The sequence below is a fragment of the Styela clava genome, chromosome 8 (genome assembly GCF_964204865.1).
Source record: "Styela clava chromosome 8, kaStyClav1.hap1.2, whole genome shotgun sequence".
Lineage (NCBI taxonomy): Eukaryota > Metazoa > Chordata > Ascidiacea > Stolidobranchia > Styelidae > Styela > Styela clava.
In genome coordinates this window covers 14,439,337-14,451,374 of record NC_135257.1, presented here as the reverse complement: position 1 = coordinate 14,451,374, position 12,038 = coordinate 14,439,337, and the positions used below count along the sequence as shown (strand labels likewise).

The 12,038-nt window shown below is 34.3% G+C and overlaps 1 protein-coding gene across 4 annotated transcripts in view; it reads left to right on the top strand.

Moving 5' to 3' along the window:
• Window positions 1-11,780, top strand: part of LOC120345501 (focal adhesion kinase 1-like) — a 105,164-nt gene extending 93,384 nt beyond the window's left edge. For 3 of the 4 annotated variants that reach the window (XM_078114941.1, XM_078114940.1, XM_078114943.1), the window contains 8 exons: window positions 158-248; window positions 6,753-6,899; window positions 6,998-7,135; window positions 7,962-8,052; window positions 8,494-8,588; window positions 9,100-9,255; window positions 9,367-9,556; window positions 9,723-11,780. In XM_078114941.1, coding sequence (XP_077971067.1) covers window positions 158-248; window positions 6,753-6,899; window positions 6,998-7,135; window positions 7,962-8,052; window positions 8,494-8,588; window positions 9,100-9,255; window positions 9,367-9,556; window positions 9,723-9,934 — 1,120 coding nt within the window. In that variant the 3' untranslated portion in view covers window positions 9,935-11,780. The remainder of the gene's footprint in view (window positions 1-157; window positions 249-6,752; window positions 6,900-6,997; window positions 7,136-7,961; window positions 8,053-8,493; window positions 8,589-9,099; window positions 9,256-9,366; window positions 9,557-9,722) is intronic. The other variant, XM_078114942.1, reaches the window with a different exon arrangement.
• The last annotated feature ends 258 nt before the right edge of the window (window positions 11,781-12,038 follow it).

Sequence of the window (12,038 nt, the reverse complement as noted above, 5' to 3'; positions counted from 1 at the left end):
ATATTTATTGGGTTTCCCTATTTTGCGATATCTTGCAGATTTCTCGATTTCAAAATTAATTAGTAAAATTTACGTGCGAGTCTACTGATTGTTTATTTCATTTTTCTTCAGCATCTTTTTAAGCCCTAATAATCAAGTTTCGAATTTCTTTTTTCAGTGTCATATTGGATAGACAACAACGCGAACAAGCCGACAGAATCAGATTTGAGACCGACGGACAGACATCTCACGACGAACCTCCACCAAAAGTAAGAATGATTTAATAATAATAATAAAAAATATGTTTCACACATTTCTGTGATTTGACAAACGAAATTGAAAAATTCCTTCAATTGTACTTGGCAGTGTTCTATAGTGACGTCACAAAGGTCATGGTGTTGAGCAGACGACATCAATCATCTTGACATAAACCAGACGTTTTGTTTTTATTTCAATTTTCCTTTTTCGTTAAAAGAATTTCGACATTTGCCAGGTTCACGCCAAATTCCCAGAACTTGTATTTCTTGTGTAATATGCAAATGACACTTTTTAGTTATTTACCTAGCTTGTTTTGCATAACAGTAACCATGGTAACACGAATAGAAAGAAATGCTATAATATCACCATGATTTCGCTGTAATTCGGGTTTGATCACGTATTCAAAACGTTAGTTGCACGTTCGATTACAAAATAAATCAAAGTTTTGCGAAATTGCTTATCGAATAATTCCTTATTTGAACACTTGACGGCGCTAACGTTGCGTGTTATAAATTATTTTAATTCATATCAAAAATCAGGCCGATTTATTGCTCACGAATTTCAATTACTATTACAATTTTATTTTCAAACACTCTCGAAATATGACTTTCATTATTAGAAACCAATATGAAGGGCTGGAGGGCGCATTGCCGGTTATAATGCTTCCGATGTGGCACGTTCTCCCATTTTGTGACGTTTTTGGCGTCAGTTAATTGTCCGGTCCCACTTGATGATTTATTTTGTTGCCCGCTACCTATAGCCATTAATGTGGGAATAGCAGATCGACATTTATACGATCACGTACATCACCTTTATTAATCTCGTTAACAAAATAAAACTGGAAAAACTTATAAAGGTGTTAGGACTTTACCGTATGAACTACACAAAGCTCAGTTTCGGAATCATCGTAGTTTCAAAGAATAATAATTCACACCTATATGCAAGGCCTGTAATTTTTGTCGCATAAAATTAACAAATACGTGTCTAAACTCCTCATTAATGAGGTTTAACCGAGTCTGCAAAGTACAGAATAAGAATTTTACGTCCACATAGGTAAAGTGTTCATGGACTGACACCACAGGTAGTGTTTTGTATCCCGTCATTCGTAACTTTATACCGGTTTAGTAGAGAAACTATAACTTAGGAAAGTCATTGCTCGAGTTTTGCACCGTGTGATAAACATCAATTTCCTTAAAATGAAACCAAGTCATGCGTGGTCCATAGATAATATGCTCTGTCAAATTGAATGTTATATATGAAACAGGCTTGGTAAGATCTTACTTCCGTCTGTCCCTGTCACCGTTTTGTCACCGTAGCGTGATATTGCATCATTTCTATTAGGCTTGGTGTTACTTTTTCACACTTTTACCATATTTGGCCACGTATGTTTTGTAGTACATATCATGGTTGCATTAGGTTAGGATATTCAAACTATACTAGTTAGCTGAACATAATTGCAGTTACTGCTTCTCAGAGAATAATGCTGGTAAACTATTAGGGGAATGTATCTGTAGATGTTAGTCGTTTTGTGTAAAAATTAAATGACTCAAAAGTGAAAGCAAGGGAATAATATTAGTAATCAAGTCCTGTTATATATTGTGAAATAGTTTGCCATTATGTATCGAGTCTAATTTCAATTTTTATAGTCAGTTGGCTTATCATTTCCTGTACAAAATAGTAAGCAGTTATTTTTAGAAACTATTTCGAAAGTTGGAGAAAGATTGAAATGAAATAAACTATTGTACCGAGGGAATTTGACTGATTACGTTAAGTCATGCGGATATTATGTCAGTTATGACATGTAATATTGCAAAAGCCTGACCCGGAGAGGAACAACATTATTTATCATAGTATCAGATTAAGTATAGGTTTAGATTTTTCGCATTATATGATAGTCACATACTTAGTGGTGTTCGTTTTTGAGATCGCAGTTATAGAACAAAAGTTTTTCAGAAAAAAAGCAGTCGTAGAATAGTTGCCTAAAATAAATAAAAAGAAAGCTAATTGTACCATGAATATTTTTTACGGTACGACTTTTGGATAAAAAGTGAGAGCGTTTGCTACTATCCAATTTTATTGAGTAATTTTAGTCATGATTTGTACGGCAATTAATATGGGGTCGTTGCTTAGCAATTGATAAAATATGAATAAGATTTTACTGCGTAGTCTTAGTCTCACGAGTCTTCAAAATAAACAACCCGAGTTAAACCTGTCGCCAGGAAGCGATTATGTGCCATTACCTTGGAACCCAGCGACTCCAATCCAATGTGTTTCATGTAACGTACGTCTGTTCAAAGAGCAAAATTGCGAAAATCCGTTTGAAATTTCAATATAAAACGTCATTTCCGATTTAACTTGCGACATTTCAAATCGCACGTCCTGCTGCTATTCAATTTGAATTAAGCACTTTTTATTTACGTTTATTTCAAATCTTTATAAGGTGTTATATACTGTACATGAATGTATTTCCTTACACTCTTCAGAAAAAACAAATTATTTTTCTTTCTGCGTAATTACAATTAAATTTGAGGGGACAATGTATGGGGATTTAACATAATAGTTCATAGCCAGACATAGTTAGAAACAAGAAACCCTTTTATGGAAAATATAAAACGGCGGAAAAATATTTCAAATTCCAGTGTGAATCTAATTTCTGATGCGTTTTCCTGTTCAGGCCATAGTGACGTCATACAATGAACATTTTGAAATTTGTCATCCCGGAAAGTTGTCACCGAATGTAGTAAAGGGCTAATTATCTTGTATGTGGCTAGCGCTAGACTTATTTAATAAATGTATGGTGACGTTTTGGATGGAAGGCATACACTGCTGGGTCATGAAAATATGTACCTGTTACTGGCTTTGTTGTTTGCCAGATTTAATCATAGCTGTTTTTCGTATTGGCTTTAACTGCTTTCATTTTCACGTTGATTGGCTTTTACTGGTGTGTAGTGTGCCACCATAATTCTATATATTTCATTATATTTTGGCATTGTAGTGGTCCTAGCAAATTTTCGTTAAAATCGCACAACTGATAATTTTAAAACAAAAAGTCCAAGAAGAAAGTGATATTTCTGACAACCAATGTGGAATCTTTTTGGTTATTTATGCAAGGCTGATAATTTTAAAACAAAAAGTCAATGGGAGAAAGTGCTATTACTGACAACCGATGTGGAATATTTTTTGTTATTTATGTAAAGACTTGAGTTGTAGACTAGCAAGTTGATTAACTCTTGACATTTTAAATATCAATGGTGCCAGCACGATGAAAATACCAGTGTTTAACCCGTATAGGTAATTAACGTTTCAAATGTCACAACGTCAAGAGCAACAGCTCGTTCTGGCGACAACAGGGTCAATATTCCAGTCTCGCCTTTGATTGCGGAAATAGGTGGTGCGTATATAAGTCGAATCACCTTGCAGTGGACTGCTGTACAAGTGAAGTCGAGGATAGGCGAGAGAAATTAATATATCTTAGATTAGGAAATATACCATAGTAAAGAAGTAGCAAATAACCAGAATTTCGTGTTTGCGAGAAATATATTATTTACGGATAGGATTGGTTCAGTTGTTAGACTTTAAGAATAATTCAAAGTTAATTATTTTGTCTAACGAATAGCGATATACTAATTTTGTCTCGTTTTCGTGTTAGTTGCTTACCCTACAAAATTTGACATATATGAAATTCTATCAAAAGTTAGAATTTTATTGAATGAACCTGAATTTTGATTGACGTATGTACATGAATATCACCTGCCCACTGATTTCTTTCTCTTTATTATATGTACGATTGATCGTCGCGAGGGCTATAATTTATTGTTGTTGCAGAAAATAATGATTAATGGCTAGGCTGTCGAAAGTTTCACCTGTTGCCGTTGGCCAGCACTGCTTTTCTATTTTAAAATATTCGTTTTCGAAAATTTGGCATTTGATAATGTAACGTTATTTTCTGGGAAAACATTTTCATTTGAAACTATGGATTATCGGATATCGTTTTTTTGCTGCGATGCTGCGAATTTCGATAGCCCCTGTGGTTTTTTAGTAGGTTTTCTAGCATGTGCAACTTTCTTGAAAACAGGAATTGTGTATTTAATCGCATTATCAGGTTGCAAGACTTAGTAGCCTTCATTTTATAGGTCAGTTACCCCGAAATAAAAACGAAAAAATAACGGAAAGTGCTATTAAATTTTATGTATTTACTACAGAACTTCGCTAAATTCAATAATTATAAAAGTTTTCGATATTTTTAGATGTACCCATCAGTCAGTCACGGGATACCATTTTATGTTTTAGCAATTTTTCCACTGAAAATTATTTTCGCACATTGGCGACCTTTCACCACTTTTGCTTATAAGCAATAAATCATGTTGTCATTTACGACATCTATGGATCAATTTTCATTGGAACGTGAAAGTAAATTGAAAAAACTTAACTGATTTTTACGTTATGCGAGTTCGATATACTAGGAATAGTTATGGCGTGGGCTGGTGACGTAGGCTTTCTGGCAAGCGTGTTTTTTCACCTGCTTTGTCGAAGTATATGAGATCAAAATTGTAAAATCACGCATCGTGAATAGATAGTTTTCAATTCGAAATACAGTATTTGAATCATTTCAGTCTGTGAACTCAGAGAGGCCAGCCAGGTTTGGATTAGTCGAGTGATAGAGTATACTGAATACTGAGAGGCAGGAACAGAATGCAGAATCTTATACCAAATTTTAATTCTCTCTAATCGAAAAAGAAAGTTTTTTTTAAAAAAATTTAATAATTGAAAGTTTCTGGAAATTTTGCCGTTTTTTATTGCAATCATGAATTATTTCCTATTTTGTGAAACAAAGTTTGGCATATATAGTATTTCTGTTGCAGAACAATGTCAATTCAAATTTTTCTGGAAATTGTAAATTGATATTGAAAAACTATCTATAACCGGTGTGTATGTAATTCATATTATCTTTGGCAATGGTCATTGCTGTTACAGTCCTGTTATTGAAGAAAAATGAAACATTCATTTTTAAAACTTATATCAGTTTGTTTGTCTCACTATAGTGAGATGTATATGTAATTGCATTGTGTCCAAATCGCGATTGTCCTGAACTGTGAAGGGCTATTATGATCGTAATGACCATCCCCAGATTCCATTTGACCACCTGCTCGTTCAAGTATCGACTGCGCGTGCTGCAATGTTTTTAATTCTATTGCGCGTTTTCTATACACTGCTGGTATAAATGTAAACTCCAAATCTATTGAAATTGTCATTTGCGATGCACGTAAGAGCTTTTGATTGCGTCATACGTGCCCTCAACCATTTAACTATCCTCTAGCATTACCCTTGTCGCAGGTCAGCTTTTATTTGACGTTTTGACATCTATTATAGATATTTTCGAGTTGAGTAAACCTTGCTACTGTAGTATGCATATAGCGGATTTTTTGCACATATGTATAAATGATTTAAAGCTCAAGTGGAGTGAGAAGAAGCCAAAGTCATCAGTGCCAACAAGTCATCACTGTTATTGGAATAATTGAGTAGAAAGATATAACACAAAGTAAAGTTTCAGAAAAATTTTACCATGGGAATTGCGTTAACCAATATACATTAAATACGTATAAATCAATGTACAAATGAAATCGAGTGGAACGACAAAATTTTTATTTTATTTGAAGTAGTAGGCGAGTGCAGAAGCCTAGGAAAACGGAACCCGTTGTACTATATATAAAGTAAATTTGAAAAGGCATTTGAGAGTAGTTTCAAACTGGATTCAAACCATAAATATATCAATGCTAAACACCATGTACGCATGTAATAAACAAAAAATCCATTTTTTCTTAGCCTTAATATTATTACAATAGTAAAAAAGGGAATTTCACAAAAAAATGAAAATGTCAGTGGGTGTGATGCCTCCCAGTACACTGTGCCAAAATAACAATAACAAAATTGATATGGACGAACTGGAAAAGCTAAATGAAACACTAAACATGCTTGCACATGTATCTTTATCCTTGCGTACTTCTTCGAACGCATCGAATCACGCTCATGGAGCAAGTGGTACATTACGACGACGAAGATCGAGCAGAAAACGGATTTCTTTCACGTCCGATGACGATGAAGTTAGAACCATAACACCTGCTTATGAGACTCTACCTTTACCCAGAAAAAATTCCGGTTCAGTTACGACAACCGCGCCATTTGATTATTCCTCCGGACCCGTTAGCTATGTTAGCAATAGTACAGCACATTACGCTACTGTAATACGAACTCCAAGGCGAAACAGCGCTGGGAAAGTTACGAAATTGACACGTCATAGACCCCACCTAAAGGGAAAGGTATAAAATAAAATTGTACCGAAACTGTTTAGTCAGAATTTTTTTCAAATATACTTCAATAAAGAAGATATCAATATCATGAGATATAACATAACAAAACCTTTTTACTTTGGAAAATGTCAAGGCTCTGTTCTGTGTCTGTTTGCTATAAGTTGCTGTTAAATTCCAATGGTCTAACCATATTTTTTTTCTTTACAGCCAAATCGACCTGGATTCAGTCATGGTGGACTACAAGGAAGTCCTCGATCTAGTATCAATGCTCACGGATCCTCCAACGGCGCTGTTCCCGGTTATCCCAGGGGAATGCCAGCGGTTCCGCCGAAACAGAAAATCATGACAACAGAGGTAAGACCGTTGATTTTTAAGGGAAAACTGGTTTGTAGCGTGTATGGAATATTATTTCATTTCATGGCGACTCTTTTTGTTTTGTTACGTCACTATAGGAACTGACGAAACACGAGGCCCAAGAAAAATTACGTATGAAAGAAAGGGATGACGCCATGTTGCAACAAAGGTTAGATCAACAACAAAGACAAGCCAGAGAAAATGCAAAATGGCTTCAACAGGAAGAACAAATGCTGGTAAGAAGCATGTTTTATTGTTCATTTTATTATAATATTTTAATTTATAACATTGCATTTTTTTTGTTCATAATATACATGGCCATACTCGTGCACAAAAAGTTTGAAACATAACTTTTAATATGGTCTCACACGCTTATATATTCAAATTATAAAACGAATGATGATACTCGTCAACGAGCAATTAATCATTATGGTGACGTCACCTCCTGTATTTTAAGTTTTACCATAAGAGGAATTAATGTTTTCAAAAGAAGCAAATACATATTAGGTTTGACAACAAGAAAAATGATCACAGTGTGTCTCAAAAAAAGTAATAAATTAACGTCAATTTTACTGTAATTGTGTTGGTATAAACATCATTAAATAATAGCCTCATCGAAAATTTGATACTTTCCGAGCATATTTGTTAACAAAACTCGTTATGTTGAATTACTGCGAAATGCGAGAAAATTTTCTCCAATTTTATTATTTTTTTTAATTAAAATTTCAATTTTGTTTATGTTAAATTTTATGTTTTGTTTCTTTTTTGTTCTGCTTACTTCATATGCATGTGCAAACTACCTACTACCACCCACTACTACTGCATGATTATGGCATTATTAACTCTACTCGACGTCTACTCCTTGGTGGAAAATAACGTTGGCTTGAAAATACGGTATTTTGTTTGCAAACTGGTCGGTATGCTTTTTTGTTATTTTTATTTTTTGATATTTTTGCATACTAACCAAACGTTTTTTATACATGTATTTAATATTTTGCATGATTTTATATTGTAAAATTTTGTATCTGTGCCTTTTTGTCGATTGACGTTTTCACGTAAAAGTTTACGTCGTTACAGAATCCTGAAAACGCGTCAGCAAACGGCGAAGATTCTGCCTTAGGTCGAGGAAGAGGCAGCAACACATCGTTAACAGGTGAGCATTGCGGAATTATAATCTCTGAGTTTAAAGAAATTTATCAAATTTCAAATCGTGTTGTAGCTCCAACTAACGTACACGTTGTACATCTTTCCCATTGAACACGGTCATATATAAGGAATTATAAATGTGTAAGAAACTGCTGTTTTGGGCGGGACCTGAATATTTCTCAACTTTTAATTTATATCCCACTTAATTGATTGCACTTCGGATCAGATGGCACGGGCCGTGTCCACAATTGTGTTAATAAGCTCACAGTTAACCAATCACATTCTGCAAATTTGCTATAACCAAAATTTAAATAATAAAAAGTATAATCACCTTTAAATAAACACTCAAATTACGTTCGAAAATAAAAGTTGTGAACCAAAACCCATTATGTACGTAATAATATATAATTTTTTACCTGTAATATAATAAATAAAAATTATTTCACAGAAATGGCCCCACCACCACCGAGCGTCGCCCCATCCAAGCCCCCTAGGAAAGGATCAAGGCCGAAAGACGAACCGTCGGGTCCACCACAAACCAAGGTATTTATTATACGAAGATTCATGAGGATTATCATGAATACAATTCGGCTGTGCATTTTTATTTATTGGGAAAGCCAACCAACATACATTACATATGAATATGTTTGATCGTTTAATTAAAAAATGCGGAAAGGAAATAGCGTAGAATAGAAAGAGGCATAGCGTACAAAATCCGGTCATTATTATTGAATTTGTAATGACGCCTTTCAAATAGGCCTATCTAATATTCAAAAGGTGCACGCACATTCAAAATCAGTCATCCGTATCCAACACGCACTTCCGGAACGTTTTTAACGACCTTTCAAATTTTTTTTTGTCTGTAGCTATAGTTTTATTGTCAAAATTAAAAGCGCCGACTTTCGATTTTGTGGCGTTTCCCCAAAGTCGTTTTTTTTGCTAACAAATCTGAAATATTGCCCGTTTATCGAAAATGCCAAATTTTGTTAATACGCCTGTGAGTATTCTGCGCTAGCCTTTGTACTCATTTTAACCTTTGCAATTATTACCCAAGATTCAATTGGAAGAAGTGAAGACAGCTCCCACAATGCAACTCAACAGAGACGAAGACGACGTATATAAACATACGATGGAAGTTGTTAAGGCTGTACTAGGAATGAATAACATGACGATGAATGCGAAGCCGGACGAATTATTTGCCAGTGTTAAGGTGAGCACAGATTTTTTCTGGGTTGGATCTTATTTAATTGATACAAGGGTTACATTGATAGCAGTGTTCACCTCATGAAAGTTTGAAATAAAAGAAATCTTCTTTCTTTAGACGGTCGGTGCCGCACTCAAACAGCTTTGTACAAGCCTAGAAAAAGCTCTGCCTGAATTGCCTGAAGATTTCCACAGAGAAATCGACATGGCACAGAAGACTACAAATAAAGATTTATCACAAGTTATAAACCAATTGAAATTGGTTCAAAGATTTTTTGCAACAACACAAGTAGTTGAATACAAAAAATGTAAGTGAATTTTCTGATTTATTTTAATATTCTGTTGACTGTTATGAAAGACTGACTATTATCAAATTGCGAAAATTATGAAATACCAATTTTAGTCGAGAGTACAGTGACTGTGCTGAAACGTCATATATAATTTATGAAAATATGCTACATTTTTTCTTTCTAGGTCTTATGGCCGCGAATCAGGTGCTCGCCATAGACGCTAAAAATCTTTTGGATGTGGTGGACCGAGCACGAATCCGGAAAATACAGACCGCACAAGAAAGAGAAGCCCGAGCTAAAGCGCAAGCGGAGGGTGACGTCAGACACGGTGCGGCAGTGCAAAGCCCGACCGGATACGAACCGGAAGAATTGTATCCGGATGGAGAATTTTTGTAAATCAAAATGCAAATACAACCTAGTTATCACTTGGTTGCCATAAGTGCATCGAAATGCTCCGGTTATCCGGTTGAGAATCGCAAGAAATCGCTTCCGCCATGAAGCAACGAACGTTGAACAGCTATCACTGCCTAAGATACAGCAGTACAGAACACTAAAAATATCTGCGAAAAATCAAACGAAACACTGAATTTTTTTCTGAAAAGTTTTATACGTTGGTATCATCGTCGAAAGACTTCTTCGCTTTGCGAGTAAATGATCTATTTTACAACAATAAGTATATATAATATGGCAAATGCTAAATTTATCATATATCAAGCACCGCAAAAATGACGAATTTCGATTTCTTGAATTTCTAAATAAAAGTATTGAGAAAAACCATATTTTTTGAATACAGTTTTTACTAAATTCTTTAAAAAAATACCCAAATCATCTTATGAACCCCAAATTTTACGACGCCCTTCAACCAAATCTAACAGAATTATGTCACATTATGAAAATTATTATAGTATCGTTATGCTACAACCGGTTTAAACTAGTTTAAACGAGCATGTAACGCGTCTGAGTTCTGAAACATTGAATGAAACGCATTCCATGTTGTTGGATATCTCATCTATTGGTTTCTAATAAACCAGCAATTTTGAAAGTTTTCTGTATCTATTCCTCGTGTTCCATTATCCCATTATACACTATACCCAATCGACTCAAGTTTTATGGTTTTTTTTTTTTTCATCTGGGTTAACTCGGCAGTGCCGTTAACCAAGCTTCACACGAAGATATCTTGTTAAAAATATAAATATATTTCAAATGGCTGGTATATTTGCAATGTTCACTTTTTTATTTACTTCAACTATACTGCAGGCCCTATTCAAACTGCCCAAGCCATTTTTTTCTGCGCTTTTCTAGCCTTTATGGTTTTACGAAAAAATGACTTGCACGAAAAAATGACAAGCATATTACTTTTGAAAAAATTCTGTGGAATATAATAAAAATTCACAGTATATGTAGATTGTACTGTACTCTCAATAAATTATGGGAACCGGCTTATTTGAGCTTGTAAACCATCAATGTGATCAAATTTGTTCCTAATATATTATGTTGAATCTCGACTGCTGCTGCAGATATTTTTATATAATTACATGTTCTTTACCCAGAAAATCGAGCGACCAAATTACTCGGAAAACAAGTATTTTTTTTTTATTAACTTTTGATGATTTTTTGTATATTTATTTTGCCTTTATCGTTTTGTTTCTTTTATCGTCATATTTTTCTCTATTCGCGTTAATCTTGATTTCTGCTCTATATGTAACTAAATAACAAAAATATTAATTTTTTCCACTTTTTTCTCATTTTCTCAACATCCCACGCAAGCGATCTAGTTTTTTTGTTGTTGCTATTTTTAACCGACCAACCATGCTTGATCTAGTGTTGTGCGCTATTAAATGTGCTTTCCTATCGACTTTCTTTGATCAAGTATGATCTGGATATATGTCGTTTTTTTTCTTTTCGTAAATTGATTGTCTCAACTTGTTCTCTGCGATCAAGTGATATTAAATTTGAACGATGCTACGTTAAAAATTTGTAAGATTTAGTCTGATTTCTGATCATTTCGATAATGTTCACATTCCATGATCGATGGGTTAACGATGAAACGCTTGTGAATTTTACACTTTTTTAACGTTTAAAAATTATTATCCAAAGTAACGGCTTGGTAGTTTGTGCAGTAAACGAAAGACCAGGCATGTATTTGACTTGTATGATCTTTGATAATAGTTTTTAATATTGCAAATGTTATTTCTGCTCTGTAGATGCAATGAACATCGAAAATATAAATGTTTATGAGAAAGTCGTCTTGTCTGAGTTTATCAATCAGCCCTCCCTCCAAGGCCAGGGATATTTGGTATTGGAGCGAGAGTCGAAATTTCAGATTTTGAATGGTGATAATCGAAATTCAGATTGCCGACAAACTCAAAATGCATCATTTGACTAAAGGTATTCTCGAGAGAATCAAATAGCCACCAAAGATTTAGTATCAATAAATGTACAGATCTTGTCATCGCAAAATATATGAGATGAAGTGGATGCCTCATTTCACCTATACAGA